The sequence below is a fragment of the Mus caroli genome, chromosome 13 (genome assembly GCF_900094665.2).
Source record: "Mus caroli chromosome 13, CAROLI_EIJ_v1.1, whole genome shotgun sequence".
Lineage (NCBI taxonomy): Eukaryota > Metazoa > Chordata > Mammalia > Rodentia > Muridae > Mus > Mus caroli.
The window spans coordinates 53,414,953-53,434,742 of NC_034582.1; the positions used below are offsets into that span (position 1 = coordinate 53,414,953).

General features: G+C 48.2%; 1 protein-coding gene across 5 annotated transcripts in view; it reads right to left on the reverse strand.

Moving 5' to 3' along the window:
- Positions 1-19,790, reverse strand: part of Klhl3 (kelch like family member 3) — a 118,529-nt gene that overhangs the window by 18,593 nt on the left and 80,146 nt on the right. For all 5 annotated transcript variants that reach the window (XM_029468306.1, XM_029468307.1, XM_029468305.1 and 2 more), the window contains exons 7-8: positions 10,140-10,256; positions 7,421-7,570 (exon numbers count right to left, since the gene is read on the reverse strand). In XM_029468306.1, the coding sequence (XP_029324166.1) occupies positions 7,421-7,570; positions 10,140-10,256 (267 nt within the window). The remainder of the gene's footprint in view (positions 1-7,420; positions 7,571-10,139; positions 10,257-19,790) is intronic.

The window sequence follows — 19,790 nt, forward strand, 5'->3', positions numbered from 1 at the left end:
AACAGTAGCAAAATTACAGTTATGAAGTAGCAACAAAAATAATTTCATAGCTGGAGGACACCACAACATGAGGAACTGTGTGAAAGGGTTGCAGCATTGGGAAGGTTGAGAACCACAGCTCGAAAGCTTCCCAATGTGTCCACAAACCTCCATAAAACTTGCGTTAAGTGTTTCACTGTTATTTGGGATAGCCCCAAACTCTTAGACTCCTTAGGAATCCTCCTGCCTCAGCCTGGTGGAACTACAGACACATGCCATCCCATCATGCCCAGCAACAATGATTCATTCGCTGAGGTGACCCTGGGTAAGGATAGGTATGCAGGGGTCTGAAGGAAGAGAAGAGCTGGTTCTGGAGTAACAATAAAGCTAGCTGCCTGTCACATAATCCTCCTAAAAAACACAATGTACTTGAGAGTCTTACAGGTGCCCTGGGGTCCTGATCCCAGGTCTCAGCTGTGTTGGGGGACTGCAGTTCTGTTTGCTGGAGACTTCTGGTTGCCTGAGTACGGGCAAGCTGAACTCCACCTTGACAGGATGGTCATTAGCACCTCCCAAGGAGAACACTGTCACTATGGAAGGTCAAACGGCCATTTATCTTGGACAGACTGCTGCCTGGTTCTTAAAACGGCAACTGTTTGCAGAGTGAGTTTGCACGCACACATTCAACGCTCTTTCGCTGTCCACTACTCTGCTTCCGGGAGAACAACTGTGAGAATAAACACGCCAGAGCAGAAGGTAAACACGTGTGGATCGAGACTCTAACCCTGGCCACAGGGGACGTCCAGTCAGGTCTGAGGGGCTGCCCAGGCTGTGCACACTCTCTTCAAGGGGCAAGAGTGGAGTGTGTCCAAACTCTCTCTTCCATGACAGGTGAGCTGGGCAGAAAGCAGGCCCAGCCAGTCGGTCCCTCGGGCCAGGGCAGGAAGCGAGTCTCTCTTACCCTGGTGCGTGGGGCCGCAGGGCTAACACCAAAAAATTCATCCGAAGGAAGTGTGTCCAGTAGAGTAGAAGACTGGTCCACGCAGGCTCCTAAGCAACAGGTGCCCCTTGCAGGAGCTGATGGCAAGAAACAATTGGGGGTGGGGCGGGGGATGGGGACAGAGCATGTGTCAACCAGAAAGCATGAAGGCAAAGTTCAAAGAGAGACTAAAGGGTGGGAAAGACAATGAGCACTGGGGTCAGACACATCTGGGCTCAGCCACAAGCCCACTACTAGCCAGCTGTTGAGCACAGGCATTACTAGTCAGCTGCTGAGCACAGGCATTACTAGTCAGCTGCTGAGCACAGGCATTACCAGTCAGCTGTTGAGCCCAGGCATTACCAGTCAGCTGCTGAGCACAGGCAAGACTTCCAACCTCCCTAGGCCTCACTTTCAGCACCTGTATTATCTGAAAGCCAGGACCTTTCTCACACGGTGTCTGTAGGCTGGCATGGTACGATGCACTTGCTACCAGGCTTGGCAAACCACAAGCGGAGTCATTAGATAGTTACTGGGTGCCATTATAGATGCTCGAGTGGTTTGCTAAAAGAGACTATTGGGAATGTAGAAGAGAAATATATGTGAGCCTTGAATGAGAGTGAGGAGTAAGAAGCCCAGGGGCCACGGTGAGGGTCATCAGGATCCCAGAGTGTTTGGTGGGGCGTGGAATGAGACGGAAGAGAGGCGGTGCCAATCAAGGGGCTTGGGCCAGGTGCGAGGTCACCCTGTCTACCTGCCAGCCTGCAGCCTTAGCCTCCGACAATTTTATCTAAAAACAGGGCAGTCCCAATCAGGAGCAGGCTGCTGTGCCCTGCATATGCCCATCCTAAACGGCTTTATGTATCATTTCTGAGGGGGTGGACAGAGGTGCCCACTGAGCTGAAATCACAGGAGAACACCATGCTCAGAACGTTCCTGACGGTCTCCTTTGCTCCTCCTGGAACCTGATTTTGTTTTTCTTGCTGCCATCTGTGGATCCGGGCAATGCAGGCAGGCTCTGAGACTGAGAGGCAGCCTCTGGTTGTCCATAGCAACCCAGCCTCAGGGGGTGTGCTGGGTGCCAAAGGTGTGGGAGCCAAGATGGTATGAGCTGTTCCTGCTGGAGTGTATCAGGATGAGCTGCCTGTCCCCAGCTCGGGAACACAATCCTGTCACCCTCTGAGGCTATCTCAAGGAAGTCTGCCTCTCTGTTTCAGGGAAAGGACTTTGCTAGCAGATAGTCACCACTGCTGAGAAATACTGAGACCGCGCTAATCTCTCTCCCCTCCCTCCAATTCTCCAAGTTGGGTGCATCAAAAAGCCTGTCTAGACTGAAACTGTGACAGCTCAAACAAGTCTGCCCTTGGAATTCCCCGTCTGTTCCTCCGTGTAACCCACAGGCCTCTGTGTCCTTCCTTGGCCATCCGCAGAGAGATTTCCTAGGAGTCAGGACTCGGGTGCCTTCCCACAGAGGACTGAGATAAAAGGCTTCTGTGGCATTTGGAGGCCATGCCATAGAAGAGTTTGGAGCTCACCTCACCTACAGCGTAACTCTCGTAACTCTCGGCCTAACCACCCTCTGGCTGCACTTCAAAGACAGGGCAGACACCTGATCCTCCAACTCAGGCTCCAAATTAATTCCCCACCCTTTATGTGTGTGCTACCTTGGTGATTGTGTCTATCAAAGAGAACAGCAAAGGTGACGAGGTGGATGTCCTGTGATGAGGTCACAGCAAGGCTCTGCCTTGAGTGTGCCCCTCGCTTTCATGCGTTAGAGTCCCTCACTGGAGAAGCAAGCAACCTTGCACGGGGGAAAAACTGAAGTCTGCCAGCAACCGTGGGAGTGAGGTTTTCCCTAGATGAGCCTTCGGATGGCTGACACCCTGACCACCAGCTCAGCTTTGTGGGAAGCCAGAGCTCGCACAGTCCAGCTAAGCCACCCTGGGACACCCACCCTCAGAAACTTCAGGGCACTCAATGTTTGTTGTGTTGAGCCAGGAAGGTTAAGGTAACTTGGAATATGGAAACAGACGACGGCAAGTAAGCAGCATGCTGAGAGCCAGTTCCCTATCTTCAAGACCGGGTGATTTTAACTGTGAAAGCTCTCTGTAGGGAACTTAGCACACTGCTAGGTAACTGAGCTCCAGGACTGTCATCACCATGGCGACTATCATGCCTTGCATAGTCATGGACCAGCTGGAAAGCCCTAGGTGAGTCCCTGAACCCTAGCGCATCCCAGGGTTCTCCAGCAGCAAAGCCTCCTGACCCACGAAGACAGCACACGTTTAATGCTCAGCATAAAACGCTGAGAGGCTGCCTAGCAACTGCTATGTAAGCAATATCCCGTGTTACTGTGGACGCTTCTGGTGACAAGGACAGAGACGGAGAAGGAGCAAGATCATCCTGAGCTGCCATCAGAGAGTGAGACCGGGTACCCAGTGGGGAGCTCCTCAGACAGCCTGCATGTACCTAAGCACTCCTCTCGGGAGGGCACCAGCCCAGCAGAAAGCTTTTCCCCTTCTCCAGAGCAAGGGCATCTTTGGCATTCCCCCGTTATGACCCCTATATCATGGGAACTGCCCGGTATGTCTGATTCCCCTCCCTTCGCTTGCAGTCTCTTGAAGAGTGGATGGTTCCTAGTCTTCACCTGTCTACACCTACCCCGGTGCTGGGCAACTGTGAAGGGCACAGTGAATGAGTTCCTAGGTGACAGGGTACAGCCAAGTGCAGGTGGCGGCTGAGCTTTGTCTATTTAATCCAAGTGTCTTGTGGTCTCCCAGGAGTGGTGACTAGGTTCACTTGGCGTTGGGTGGTTTTGCAGGCTGAACTGAATATTCTATAAAGCAGGGTGCCCGTCCTTGCTACGTCCATGCAAAAGCACACACGTGGCTACTGAAGGCAGCAGGGAACAAACAGGAGGTGAGCAGTCAGCCAGCACTGGGTCCAGGATGGTTATTTCGTCTTCTAAAATATCAATCGTTCATGAGAATGCTGCTGCCAGACCGCCCCAAGCCAGGGCCTAGGCTGTGTGCCAAGGACACCGGATATTAATGCCTGCCACCCACAGCATATAGCTTAGGGTGGGAGTGTATACTGCAGAAGAGAACCCTCAATAGTTGTCAAAGCCTCAAGCTGCGTGTACATGTAACCCAAATAACTTCCCTTCACTTCACCAAATAACCTTCCCCAGCAATCACCGTTCCACAGATGAGCAATAACTAGTAAAGATCAGGCTTTAGGAAGAAACCATTGTGGTGTGAACGGTCAGCACCAATTTTCCCATAAGTCGATGGCAGTGCACTTGTGTGAGCCCCTAGAATCAATTCCTAGTGCTGCCCACGGGAAAAAAAACCATTGATAATTGTATCGATATCAAAAAACACCCATCAATAAATCTGACAGCAAACAGTCAAAAGTCATAGATGGACAAGATAAAACATCGCTGAGAGAAGTCACTGGGCCAAATAAACAGGAGCAGACTGAGGCTGACTGTCAGATAACTCCTCCCCCGCCCAACCCCCACTGACCTAAAGATGGAATCCAACCCCGATGACTCCTGCAGCTTTTCTTGCAGAAATAATGAGCAGACTCTGAAGTTAGCAAAACCATGCCCAAGAACAGAACTGGGGTGTCAGAAATACCTCAGACTTGAAGCCAGTGAGCAAGGCAGCCTAGTGCTTGCATAAGGCAGACAGACGAGCCAAGACACAGGGTAGAAGCCAGGGACAGACCAGGGGGCACAGACTCAATGACTTACAGTAGGGCAAGGACTAAGGAGGGGCAGGCCCTTTCAACATGTGGTATGCTATAACCAGATATTTGTATACAGAATAAATCAGTTATATGACCCTTACTTCATATAACATATTTTGAAAATATTCTGAAAATGATCCATAGACTTTAAATCTTCAAACTTACAGGGAAAAGTATAAGTGAAGGGTGGGTTTTTTTTTTAGTTTAAACTCAAAATAAATCACAACAGGAAAAAAAAAATTGAAACTGTCAGGCGTGGGCATCTGCTCTTCCAAGCGCCGATACTTGGGAAGACAGTATGGCAGCTCCTCAGAAAGTTAAAAATAGTCTGACACATGAGCCAGCAATCCCACTACCACATACATATCCCAAGTCCATGAAATCAGTATGTCAGAAGGCGCCATCGTGCTGATGGAGACTACAGTCTCGTCCATGCTGGCTGAGCTACAGCCTCAGCCTGTGTCTATGATGACAGGACAGAGAAGCCACCACACAGCGCAGTGGAATATTATTCGTCCTGAAAAAAGGAAGGAAATCTTGTCATTTGCAACACATTTGAAGGGAGAGGGCTTAACACTAAAGAAATAACCCAGGACAGGAAGACAGCTCTCGTCAGCATGCAAAGTCTAAAACAGGTAAACACGGAGACAGGCAGGACACTAGTTACAACAGGGAGCGAGGAAGGGAAGGTGGCTAGGGAGCCATTAATTAAAAGATACACAGTTTCCCTTACATGCAGAAAGGCTAATTCAAGAGCTCTGCTCCACAGCAAGGTGACCACAGTTGATAAAACGTCACATTGTTGAAAATTATTAAGAGTAAATGTAAATGTTCTGGCTATAATAAATTAATTAATTAATTAAATGGATGTGGTCAAACCACATGTTGATTGCTCGGTTTTGCTGTTCTATAAAGTATAGTACTTTAGAATATTTGAAATCATAATGTACATGATAAACATAAACCAGTTTTCTTGTCAGTTGAAGCCACTGATTTTTATAAGTGCTGCTCTTCCAAAGATGCTACTGAGAAGACCAAAAGGTAAGCAGGAGTGGGGAGAGAATTTCATAAACAGCTAAGAAGGAAAACCGCAAACTAGAAAACTATGCACACACAAAGACCTGAGACCTTCAATACAGAGAAAAGGCCCTTAAAAACTGCTGTTAAGAACACACATTCCACCCGAGGCAGGAACAGAGGGCATAAGCAGAGCATCGCCACCAAAAGAAGTATGAATAACGACATGAAAGCAAGATCAATATCATTCAAGATTAAAGAGACACAAATGAAGATATGTTGTTGGTTCCTGGCTGTCCTGGAACTCACTCTGTAGACCAGGCTGGCCTCGAACTCAGAAATTCGTCTGCCTCTGCCTCCCAAGTGCTGGGATTAAAGGCGTGCGCCACCACTGCCCGGCAAGACATGTCATTTAATAAAGAGTACTTGACACAGATATAGTCGCACTACAAAAACAGAATTATTCCAGAGACCGTTAACAGCGGATCGTGAAGTGGGCATGGTATAGACATACCGCAAAGCCCCCTAGACCCAGCACTACGCCAATGCTTACTTGCTCCGTACCCTCCATTTGTAGCGTTTGCTTTAGTGGGTGCAAAGCGACATGGTTCAGCCTTCACAGAAGATCCCACATACAGGAAAAGGTGGGGGAGGACTCGGTTCAGTCTGGCTGGTGCCTCCCCTGGCCTGCTGGTCCTGGGTTCTGTCAGAAGCAGGCTGAGCTCCTCCATGAGCAGGAAGCCAGTAAGCAGCACCCCACCGTGGCCTCTGCATCAACTCCTGTTCCAGGTTCCTGCCCTGCTTGAGTTCCCGTTCCCTCAGTGATGAACAGTGATGTGGAAGTGTAAGCCAGATAAACCCTCTCCTCCCCCAGGTTGTAGCTGGCCACGTGCATCATCCTATCAGTAGTAACCCTAAGACAACCTTGTGCCCTCAGCGAGGTGTTTGACACATGGGAAGAACTTCATCCTAAACACTTCCCTGGTAGCACCCTGCTGTGTCAATGGGCTCAGTCCAGCCTCCCTTCCCTGCTGTGTCAATGGGCTCAGTCCGGCCTCCCTTCCCTGCCCTCCCTTCCCTGCCGGGTCAACTGAGAACTTCCCCCAGCCCCACCCTCACTCGCTCACCCAGCCCACATCGGTGTTAAGAGAGTGGGAAAATTACTGCTGAGCCTGAGGACTCCTAGGGACCACCAGTGAGAGACATGAAGATGAGAGAGAGAGAGAGAGAGAGAGAGAGAGAGAAGCACTCAGCACCCACTAGCACCTACCTTCCTTTTCCCAGACTCTTCCTTCTCATTCCCTGACTTTCCACCCACTCCACTGTCCTGAGGCCCGATGTCTGCTCTGTCAGCCCCAGCTGTCCTTCATATCCCTTCCCAGGTGAGGAAAGGCACCAGACTGGGGGTGTCCTGACTCCTACACTCCAGCATGCCCCATTCCTCTGCCTCTCTTGGAACAGCACACATCAGCGTGCTGGAAGCTCCCTACCACTGCTGTGGCCACCCTGAGACTCTAAGCAAAGCAAGCTTCTGGCTCACAGCCGCTGCTGCGCTAGCAAATTCAAGAGGAGCCGGCAGACACCATCTCTTGGGTCGTAAACGCAACCGGAAGCCAGAATGAACTGAGGCTGGGGGGAAGCCACTTTCCCTGGGCATTCCTGAGCCGAGGCCCAGGCTGGGCTGGGGCTTACCTTGGGCAGGCTGACTGGAGTCCGAGGCTTGGTCCTGGGGTTCTTGATCAAGAGCCTCTGGTCAAGAGGCAGGAGGTGGTACTTCATGGCTTCGATGAGGAAGTCCTTACAGGTGTTGTTGTTCTTGATCAAAGCTTCCTCCTCGACTGTCTGGGGGTAACAGCGCACGGGTGAGGCTCCAGCAGAGTGGGGGCTCTCCCCAGGCTGGGACGTTCCCAACTCTCACCCATCCCTTCTACCCCACACCACCTCAGACTCTGAGAAAGGCCTACAGAGTTCCAAACTACCACACAGAGTCCCGCCTCTCAGCCCTGTTCCACCACATTGAACCCCTGATCCTCACTCTCCTCATCTATAAAATGGGCACATCATCACATGAACAAACTCAGTAATTTGTGAGGTGCTAGCCCTGAGGAACACAATGATGGACACAAGGCCCCTAATCTGAGCCGCTCAAGTCCAGCTGCAGAATGAGACTGGATTCACTAAGCCTTCAAGCCAGCCATGTACAAAGAAGACCTGGTCAAGTGTCTCCTGGGCCCAACAGTTGTGAGGAATGAACATATGGCTGGGGCCATCGTCTTCTGGCAGCTTGAAGCTGGCAGGAAAGACAGATTGATTGTCTCCGGAGCCTTCTTTTTCCCAGACATAGAATTCCAAGTTTCTCTCGCCCTCCCATTAGATGGAATCACAAATGTCTAAGGAGGGTATCCAGGCTCGGGCAGCCGGTCCCAAAGAGCCCCTTTGGTGTGAAAGGCCCCAGGGAGTTAGCATTCATGGGTGCAGCTACAGCGCAGGGTGATAAGCAACCTTTAGAAATACAGATTGTGCTGGTGCGCACAGGGGAAACAGTGCCCCTGAGCTGTCACCTTAAGAATGATCACGATGGGGGCTGGAGAGGTGGCTCAGTGGTTAGAGCACCAGCTTACCCTCTCAGGGGGACCTGGGACCCATTTCCATCACCCACAAGGAGGCTCACAACCGGTATCACATGACAGTACGGTATACATCTGGACGCCGTTTGTCAATGCCCATTAGGAGCCGGGTAACTTAGCAACTCGGAAGCCGGAAGGCGGCTAGTGTGGAGGGAGGAGCTGCTCCTTTAAGTTCAAGGTCAAATAAACGTTAACGAAGCATCCTTTCCTAGAGGAGTTTACCTCACGAAGCCTGCTAAAAGTCCGTTTTAAAAGAGGGTCCATAGAACCTTTCTCTGGCCTCTCACCCTCTTTCCATAAGCAAACCTGAATTTCCGATGGTAACCAGAATAAGCCCGTGTCTCTGACAAGTTTTTGTCGTGGGGGTCTCGGAAGCTGCCTTAGCTTTCTGTGGAACCCAGTCCCTTGGGCACCCATCCTCACTGTGAAACAGTCGCTGCTGGAGGACGTTTCCATGGGACAGAGTGGGGTTGACCACAACCTTGGTAACTCAGGCAGGTCAGGGGAATCGACGCATGTGGCCACCAGGTGGCAGCACTGAGGAAACTTCCAGCACATTTCTAAGCACCTGTGAAGGGGTCTCACAAGGAGACACACAGAGCTTGTCACTGAGCCTGTGAACAACAGGAACGTGGCACACGGGACTTCACACGTACTCATGGAATAAATGTCACCTGGAGCCCCAGATAGTAAAACAGCAGCCAGCACCCCCTGGACACCGTAACAGGCCTTTCTTTGTGGATTGTCCCTTCTTGTTCCCACGCAGCCCTATCAGGGCTGGTGTTATTTTGACTGGAGAGAGAGATTGTGGTTTTAGGGTCAGATGCGACAGGGAGTGATGAGGGCCGAGGGCTGGGTGGCGCTGCTCAACCTCCTCTCTCACCCTGGCGTCTGAACGCTCCTCGATCCTCAGGAATGGCTGAGGGCTGACCAACTTGCCTCGGCATTTCCTTAAAGTCGCTTATCTGAAGGATTTCAAGGACATCTGGCACCATCTACTGCACAAAATGAACCAGCCCGTGCATAAACAATACAGACGTCATCAGAGGTGGCCGCTAGCCGGAGTGTGTGCTTCAGGGCCAAGTGAGGGTGGACCTCAACCCGGACTCCCTCATGCTGTTTGGGGCTACAGACCAACCCCAGTCTCCAAGCTTCAAAGCCCCCAAATTGAAAAGAAAAAAGATGGGTGGATATCGAGAGGCCCATAATCATTGCCTCCAGGGGCTGTTTAGGGATTAAATGAGAAGACACAAGTGCACCCAGAATTCTTAATCTTTCTTTCTTCTTTCCGAGGGAGTAGAACACACACTGGATGCATCTAGGAAGAGCCGGTTTTCACACTCCTGACCTGGACTCCAGGTTGCCTAAGATCACAGCAGAGGGAGCACGAGGATTTTATGGAAATGCCTCTTCTTTCTCCGTCCTTCCCAGAGAAAACCAACTCAGACTGAGCGTCCCTTCTATCAGGCTCTGTGCTGACCGCCCGCCCGCCCAGATACTTAAGAGTTCCTGAATCCTTGCAACAGCTCGTCATAGATCTGCTGCAGCATCCAAGACATCAGGAGCACCAGAAGACAGTGAGGTAGCTCAAGGCTGTTGGGTGGACTGGAGGCTCACATCCCCTGCTCGCATCTGTGCTTTCACATTCCCTGTCTGTACTTCACTCACGATCCAGGGAGTCCATGCCCTCCGCCCCCACAGAGACTCACGAAACACCTCAGCCACACCACATAGCCAGAGCTCCCTTCGTGCTCCTCTGGCTGGCTGAGCTCGAAAACACTCACCTGGACCAGGTAATCTCTCGGTAACAGAGGGAGCCGAACATGCTCCATCAGCTTTGCCATGTGGTCTAGGCGAGTCTCCTTCTCGTAGTTGATCCATGAAATCACAGCTTCGAACACCTGGGAAGGAAAAACAGAACGCTTGCAAAGAACGGCCTCAGCTCCTAAACCAGGAGGAAGAGTTGCCTGCCAGCCGTGCAGGCGTTTAATCTGAGGCTTGATGTTCAGGATGAAACAAAGGTAGGAAGGCCTTGCACACGAGCTGGCCTATCAGAGGACACACGCGTAGAATGATAAGCCTGCTGGCCGGGACGTGAAGACATTGTGGTTCAAACTAAGTAAGTTCTGACAGTCATTTAAGGATAGAAACACAGAGTGGTCACTGTAAACTAGGTATGAAAAAGAGTGCTCAAGGGGCTGGAAAGATGGCTCTGTGGTTAAGAACACTGACTGCTCTTCTGGAGGTCCTGAGTTCAAATCACAGCAATCACATGGTGGCTCACAACCATCTGTAATGAGATCTGATGCCCTCTTCTGGAGTGTCTAGAGACAGCTACAGTGTACTTACATATAATAAATAAATAAATCTTTGGGCTAGAGAGAGAGAGGGGCCAGAGCAAGAAGAAAAAAAGAAAAAGAAAGAAAAAGAAATGAGTGTTCAAAAGGACCAGAAGCCCTGGGGCATGGTTCCCTCCCCTCTCGTATGTCCCAGGGCATGTAGGATGGTGACAGGGTTGCCCTCTGCCTAAGGCTGGCTCTGATGACAGAAAGTGACACTGAACACCAAAGGACAAGGAAAGATCCTATGCCTACGCAAATCACAAATTGAAAGCTGGGGAACCTGAACCCAAAAGGAGAGGCTGTGGCTTGCTTTCCACAGGGTTAAGTCTAAATTCAAATTACACCTGACCATACACGCAGACTGGCAAAGTCCAGAACTGGCGAGGCAGAACCAACCAGAGGTCTTACTGGAAATGGATAAATATACCTTGGGGGAGAAATGAAAATATGAAAAGTTAAAAAAAAAAATCCCTTCTCGGGGAGAAAGCTTGCTAAAAGGCTCACGTAAGTGGGCAGGGACATGTGCCCAAGGTGTCCGATGTAGTGCTATTGTGGTAGGATTCTTAAAAAGAACAAGGATGAAAAATTGGTCTTTGCTATTAAAGAGAATAAAACATGGGCTGCAGAGATGGCTCGGCAGTTAAGAGCACTTGTTCTTACAAAGCACCCACAGAGCGGCTCACAACCATCTGTAACTCTAGTTCCAGGGGATCCGATGCCCTCTTTAAAACTGATCAAATTGTACACTTAGCATGTAACACTTCACTGTTTGTGCAAACTCAATGTCCAACAGTCTTGTTTTTCAAACTACAGTAATAGATCCTAACACAGTAAATAAAATCAGATCCCGGAGCCCACGGACGCTTCAGGAAGTACAGGAAGGGCTCCTTCTGCAAAGGAAACCGCCGGCTAATGAGTGTAAGAGAATGCCAGAATTGTAGTAACTGACTCAGCGAGAGTCACCAACAGACACTAACGTCATAGGTCATAGAGGAATAAGACTTCTATTCTCAGAGTCGTGCCACAGGTGACATCCCTTACAGAGCAGGTGGCACACTCTGACAGATACAACCTTAGACAAGGGATCAAGGTTACTAAACTTACTACCTGTAACAGGACAGATTTATTTATGTATTTGCTTGGTTGGTTAGTTGGTTGGTTGGTTGGTTTTGCTTTGGTTTTGCTTTTTGAGAAAGGGTCTCTCTGTGTAGACCTGGCTGTCCTGCATAGACCAAGCTAGCCTTGAACTACAGAGATCCTTCCATGTCTGCCTCCAGAGTACTGGGATTCAAAGTGTGCACTTCCACACCTAGCCACTAAACTTGTTTGGGTTTTTTGTTAGTTTGTTTTTATTTTTAAGATTTATTTTTACTGTGTGTCACTTACAGACATGCAGGTAACACAGAGGCCAGAAGAGGGCACTGTCTTCCTTGGAACTAGAGGTACAGATGGTTGTGAGCCACTAGGTGGATGGGACTCAAACTCACATCTTCTCCAAGAGCATTCAGTGCTCTTAACCACTAACACATCTCTCTAGCCAAGAATTTAATTTTTAAAAAAACAGAATGGAACAGAATTAAAGAAAATGAGCAATACATGGTATATGCTCAGTTTTTCTCATTTTTTAATGTAATGAGCTGTATATTAATTAACCATATGCACACAAATACTGAAATCATCCTGCATGTCTTACAAATCCTAAATTCAATAGAATTCTATGTGTAATATTCACTCAAAAGCTCTTGTCGGTGAATGGGTGGGTGAGTGGGCCCAGAGGAAGCCTGCAAGGAAGGCATGGCTCCCGGCCAGGCTGGAGTGGAGAGCTGGGCTGGGAGGAGAAGGGGTGGAGCCTGGGTGAGCAGCAGAGAGTCAGAGCTCCTGGAGAAGCAGGGCTTGTCTGGGGGAAGTGACAGGCTTCACATGCCATCCACTCCTCCTCTTACTCCCTTCTCCCCGACTGTGAACTTCTACAGGAATGAGAAGATCACCATCTGTCTCCTGCCCACATCCCATATAGTATGATCCCAAGTGGAGGGGTGACAAGTGGCGGAGTGACAAGTGGCAAGGTGACAAGTGGCGAGGTGACAGACACTGAGGAGGAATGAAGCCCTGGGCAGGTAGAGTTTAGTCATGGACCACATTCTACCCACGAAGCAGCACAGCCTTCGCTTTAAAGGTAAAAACGTGAAGCCTGGGCTGGAGCTGTCCCATAAGGAGCTGCCCACAGCGGCAGCACCTCCTCTCCAGCCTCCCTGAGCATCCCCACAGACACAGTGCCTCAGCCAAAGCCAGCCTCAGCCAGGAAGTGCTTCTCAACCTAACCATGGGCCTGATGTAGAAAAAAAGGGGGTGAAAAAAAGCCACCAATCCCTGAGAAGGAAACTCACCAATCCCTGAACCACCCCCAAACCCCCAAACCCAGCCACCAATCCTCAATCTAGAAATTTCTGCCCTAAAAAGCTCTGCCCCCTAGAAATTCCTATATAAGCCCTACCCTTTGTTCAATTCCCTGCTTTCTGCTCTGCTCCCAGGAGCAGAGAGCAGCCTTCCCTGGATTCATCCTTAGATACCCTGGAAACCTCTAATAAAATCCCTTCGTGAGATTTGCTGCCTGGTGAGAGTCTCTCATTGGAAGGAGCCAAGAAGCAGTGAAGAGAAGAAGAGAAGAAGGAGCTAAGCTGAGGCTCCCCTCCTGAGCTCCAGAGTCTCAGGATGCCCTTCCATTGGGAAGCCTTCTGCCCTCGGAGCCATGTGGTTCCTGGACTTCCAAGTCCCAGAATACCCTCCCATCTGAGCAGAAACACAGTCCCCAACAGCTCTTCCTGTGAAGGCCTCACAGACGCTGCTGCCATCCTGAATTCTCACATAAGCCAACTAAACCAATGTTCTTATCCATCATTAACTTTTCCAACCCAGAACCAGAAAGAGGCAGTTGTGAGGTTCCCTCATACCCAGCTGTGGCGCTCCCATTCCCCATTTGTCTCAACTGCCTCCCAAGTGTCTACTAACCCTGCTTGGCAAAGTAGAGCACACAGGTCAAATCCAGCCTGCACCAGTTTTGTAAATAAAAACTCGCTGGAACAGTGCCACACTCATTCAGAGTCTCCAGGGTGCTCCATGCCCAGCAGCAGAGATGAGAATCCCACAGCACAATGCCCAAAATACTCAATATCTGCTGGCTACAGGAAAAATTATAAACTCATACTCTGTAAAATCAAAGCGGAGATCCCAGGGCTTCAGCCAAGGGACCGAGAAATACTTACAATGCTACAATGTTTCTATGGAGGGACCGAGAAATACTTACAATGCTACAATGTTTCTGTGGGTTCCCTGATGAAACACACATGCTTGGCTGCTTGCACTTCTTTGCTTTCAAAGAAACAGGCTCATTCCCTCGCTGACTTAAGCTGCTGAACCAGTTTCTTGTATGCTCTATGTGCAAATGAGTTGAGGTGAAGTCCTTATTGTTGTAGGCTCTCAATCCTTAAGTGTAAGCATAAGCCCTGGCCAGAAAACACTTGGGTAACTCCCCCACCCCATCCCACTCTGGTTGCGCAGGCAGCCAAGCCCGGCTGGACCTGAATACCTCAAGCAAAAGAGAATCAGGGGAGTGGGCACTGATGCTAGCTTTCAAAATGTATTTTGAAAGTCAAGAAGGAGGATTCAAGATCCATTGGCAAGATTGTAACTCGGTGAGGCGATTCTCAGAACAGGAACTGGGAGAGAAGCTGATTAAATAATATCAGAGGGAAAAAATGAGGTTCCTGCCCATGGACCTGATTTACTAATCAGGATTGGAGAGGATTTTGATCAATAACATTGTACATGTATAACCTCATTTAATCCACACCAAACTTCCCAAAGAGGTGTCATGATTCATATCTTAGAGATGATCAAATAGCCTCAGAGAGTAACAAGTTAGCAGACGCCACCCCATTACCAGGGAGGAGGAACTGCAGATGCAAATTCACCTCAAACCCCAAGTTTGAGTGCTGTCTAATAACACATCTCAGTCCTGAGTGGCGGAACCCCAGAGCCAGCCGCAGAGCTGGGGGCCAAGTCCTTAAGTCTGTGGTACTAATTATAGCTCTCTGCACAGTCCCAGGACATCATCCCAGGGAAGGGACAAGGGCATTTGCCATGTCTGCTGCCATGCTTTTAAACTGAGAGTTTCTGTATAGAAGAATGGTCATATTTTGTTTCTTTTCTTAATTTCTTAATTAAAATACACTTATATTGTTTCCTCCTACCTGTTCCTCCCCCCAACCTCCTCCATGTTCCCCTCCTCCCTCTCAAATTCCTAGCATCTTTTTGTTAGTATATATGCACATATATATGTGTATATATGTATGTATATACATACATACATACATAATATACATACATATACAATCTACTGCATCTATTTACCATTGCTGTTATGTCTATGATTTCAGGGCTGACCACTTGATTTTGGATAACCTATTAAGGAGCTCACCTCTGGTGGAAACTAATTCTCTCACTCTCGATAAGCCATTTTGAAGACTTTTTTAAACAATGGATTAATTTTTTTTCTTAAGGCAGTTGACCTGAAGCATTGCAGAGATTGTAGCAGAATCCCTGGGCATCCTACAGAGCTACCCAGAAATACACCAGGAGGTAGAGTGTGCACGTGGGCAGTGTGTGGGGGATTGTTTCTCATGCCTTTGCAAGCGGCTACTCCATAGTGATCTCTAGTCCCCTTGGTGCCATTGGTATTTCAAGATTAATTTTCACATAGACTGGGTAAGTTTGTCCTAACGTGACCATGTCATTTAGACATTGTGAAATGATTTGAAAGATGTTCCTAATGTTTTCTGAAAGCCTGTTTAATCAAAAGTTTCCTTTTATCATTGAATTTGCCCTAACATTCATATTTTTTTTTTTACAATTAATTTTAAATGTTTTTAAGTTTTTTTTCTTCATATTCTGGGTCCTACAGTGTGAATTTTTAATTTTAAATGTTTTTAAAATCACGAGCTGCCTCTGCTTGGGTTTCAGGCAGACCTGGTCAAGGCCCTTCCTCACTCTTTGGCTTTCCCTGTATTTGATTTTTGCTTTTAATACTGAGATACATTGCAGTTACATCTACTGGTTTAAATTCTGCCATGTTTCATTCCTAGCCTTTTGGAGTAGCAGATCATTTGTTATCTTCATTGAAGCATGGATAATTTAGATTACATTAAGATTAATTCTATAATTGACTTTGGTGTGGCCCATTTCCCGTCCAGATACCTTGATGCAGACTACATCATCCTTGAGGAAGGATACCAGATACATTCCTCAGTCTAGGGGCTCAGGGTCAAATGAGCTTAAGAACCACAGAATGCCACAGCCAAATCTCCATCAGAGATGCGTGCAGTTCGTGCAGTTCCATGTCTAAGCTCCCAGGAGTCTGTCTACAGGGCAAAGCTCTGAGGACTTCTCAGCCAACACTCCAAATGCAGCAGTTCTCAACATGTGGGTCGTGACCCCTCGGGGGGTCACAGATCAGATGTCCTGCAAATCAGATACTTACATTGCAAATCATAACAACAGCAAAATTAGAGTTATGGTTGGGAATCCCACATGAGGAACTGTATTAAGGGGTCGCAGTGCTAGAAAGGTTAAGAAACACTGACCTAATATATCTGCCCTGAAAACCTTTTCTTTTAATGCAAAAAAAAAAATCTTGTAATATTTTAATTTTATGAGACACAGTTGGCTAAATTCTACCCTAAAAAGAAATTTTGAGCCCGAGTTCCTTGACTGTGGAATGTATCCTACATCTATTATTCTTCTAGGATGAAAAGCTGTTGTCTGCATCAAGGTATCTGGACAAGAAATGGTTTACCTAAAGATCAATTATAGAATTATTCTTTTTTATATAAAATATTTATTTATCTATAGAGATATGACTACACTGTCACTGTTTTCAGACATACCAGCAGAGGGCATCCGATCCCATTACAGATGGCTGTGAGCCACCACATGGTTGCTGGGAATTGAACTCAGGACCTCTGGAAGAGCAGCCAGTGCTCTTAACTGCTGAGCCATCTCTCCAGTCCTCCCCACCCTCAGTAGAATTATTCTTAATATAAGTCTTAATGTAATCTAAATTATCTGTGCTTCAATGAAGATAACAAATGACCTGCTACTCCACTTTTACAGATCTTTCCTTCATTCCAAACCTTAGCCCTCCACAGATCCTTGACTCTTATCAAGCTGAAAACTTCCCTCCACGAGTGTACAACAAGCTGTCGCAAACTGGACAAGAAGTGTCTGCAAATCCTACCGTCCATGGCCTGTGGACTCTACAATGCCTTTCCTACTCAATGATCCGGGACAGAATACTCTTGTGTGTTTTCTGTGAGCATGGGCTATAAGGAGCTCCCTCTGGACACCAGCTCTCAGTCTCTCTGCTTACCACACTGAACTCTCAGTCGGTAATGGCTAGGGTGGCTCATCTCTCTGTCCCCTGACAGAATGCTACAGCAAGGGGAAGCAGAGACAAGCACTTCTGTCTCCACTCACAGGGTTCAGTTGCTCATGATTTCAGCTGCCTCGCTGAACCCTGGTGACCTGTCATGCAAGCAAGCATCTTCGAGCATTAAGAAGATAAGCCAGCAGTGGTTGGAGGGAGGCGGGGCTGTGGCTAGATTCCATCCCCACGAGGCAGAGGCTATGTGTGGTGTACCTGTCATCTTAGTACCTGGGAGGTGGAAACACAGGGATACAGAATTCAAGACTATCCTCTGCTACAGAACCAGGTTGAAGCCAACTTGAAATATACCAGCTCTTACCTCAACAAGAAAAAATACAAACCTTGAAGTGAACTGTGTTCTAGCCAAGGAACATCAGACACAAATGTATACGTAAATCTTTATGTCACATCTTCAAGTTAAATACTCATAAGAACCTATCTATGGTATAGGAAATCAAATGCCACCTGCCCTTTGAGCTAGGGGGAATTGACTAGAAGAGGACCCTGGAGTCTGTTTCTTCATCTGTGTGCTAGTGGGATGGATCTGTTTGCTTTGTAAAATGTTGAGTTGCACGTGTGTTATCTATTTCTGCGTTTCTCTACCTGCTACAATACAAACTTCACATTGAAAGAAAACTCCCAAACTCTGCCTGCCAGAGTGTGAGTGGCCGAGGCAGACTCTGCTCACTGCACTGTGGTGCCCTGCTCGACTGTGGGAACTTAAGTCTACTCTCCAAAGGATACCAGTGATTAGAGGGATGCTTCCAGAAGCCATTGTTTAGTAAATCAAAATTCCAGCATCAGGTGTGGTCTGCCTCCCTAAGAGTGGTCTGTCCAGAAGGCCTCTTGAGGTCCCTAAAACAATACACCTACTGCTGTTGGTTGCCTACCAGAACAAAATGCTAAGACTCTATGGTTCAAGAGAACACACATCCTAGCTGCAGGATGTAGGCAAATCTAGTTGGAACTGGATGGAAGGTTCCTCCCTGATGGCTAGCCCTCGTGGTGTCAGAATGTCTGTCACTAAGACTTACTTGTCTATGGACCTCGTATGCGACAGTACTGGCTAGCCAAGGTATGCCCACTGAGGCAATAGTGGTAAGTCTGTTATAGGGATCACCAACCACTTACTGGCTGGAATCAAGGCCCACTCTCCAGGGGCAGGTTGTGGAGGGAGTCATATGAGACACCATAAAGCCAGTCATAGCCCATGGTTTTGAAAGCTACAGGCCTTAGCAGGGGAGCCATTGCTGTTATTTTCTAAATGGACATGTGCCTGTCCATCATGCTACCTTCCACATGACTATGTTCGTCCCGTAGATTAGGGCTGCTGCCAGCTTTGGTTATTGAGGCTCCTTTCTGCTTCCATGGTCAGCAGCAAACACAGAGACATTGGACTGTAAAGGTGATGACGACAACTGACTGTTGAATATTCAGCCATAGATTGGGTGTTTGATTCACCCCCTCCCCGGCTTAGTGAATATTGAAGAGTGATGTAAGTGCCAGAGAAAGCGGGGGAGGGAGTAGTGGGGACACTGACTTCAAACTCACAGCCACTGTGATTACACATAGAGGATCTATCTGAACATGGCTGAGCCCCTCAGCAGCCTGTCTTGAGGAAGGGGCTTGTGAGAACACATCCCTCTTTGAGGGTTTACCGACAGTCAGTGGTTGACGGGGCGTTCTCTTCAGTGGGCAGCCACTGTTAGGAGCCTGTGCTTCTATAAACAAATAAGAAACCCTCTCCCATTCATTCATAAACAACCCTAATGAAACTCACTAGTGTGCTCTCTTGCTCTCTCTCTCTCGCTCTCGCTCGCTCACTCACTCTTGCTCTCTCTCTCATACACACACACGTACACATACACACACACACACAGTAGGATTACCAATTGGGAAGAGGAAGAGGATCACTGGGAACATGAGGGGGACAAGAGAGGGGGACAGAGAAGTGAGTATTATTGAAATATGTTATAAACGTCTGAAAATGTCATCCTGAAAGCCATTATTAAAGATAACCAACACATGCAAACAACAGACACAATGCTAAGGGAGATGAATCTGCTGTCTTGGGATAAGAAGCTGGCCACAGGGCTGGAGAAATGGCTCAGCGGGTAAGAGCACTGACTGCTCTTCTGAAGGTCCTGAGTTCAAATTCCAGCAACCACATGGTGGCTCACAACCACCCGTAACAAGATCTGACGCCCTCTTCTGGTGTGTCTGAAGACAGCTACAGTGTTAATAAATCTTGGGCCTGAGCAAGCAGGGACTGAGTGGGCAGCCGACCAGAGTAAGTAGAGGTTCTAAAAATTCAATCCCTAACAACCACATGAAGGCTCACAACCATCTGTACAGCTACAGTGTACTCACATACATAAGATAAATAAATAAATCTTATTAAAAAAAAAAAGAAAAAGAAATCAAATTCCAGGACTGGCGAGATGTCTCGGTGGTTAGGAGCACTGACTGCTCTTCCAGAGGTCCTGAGTTCAAATCCCAGCAACCTCATAACCACATGGTGGCTGACAACCATCCATGAGATCTGATGCCCTCTTCTGATGTGTCAGAAGACAGCGACAGTGTACTTATATATAATAAATAAATCTTAAGGA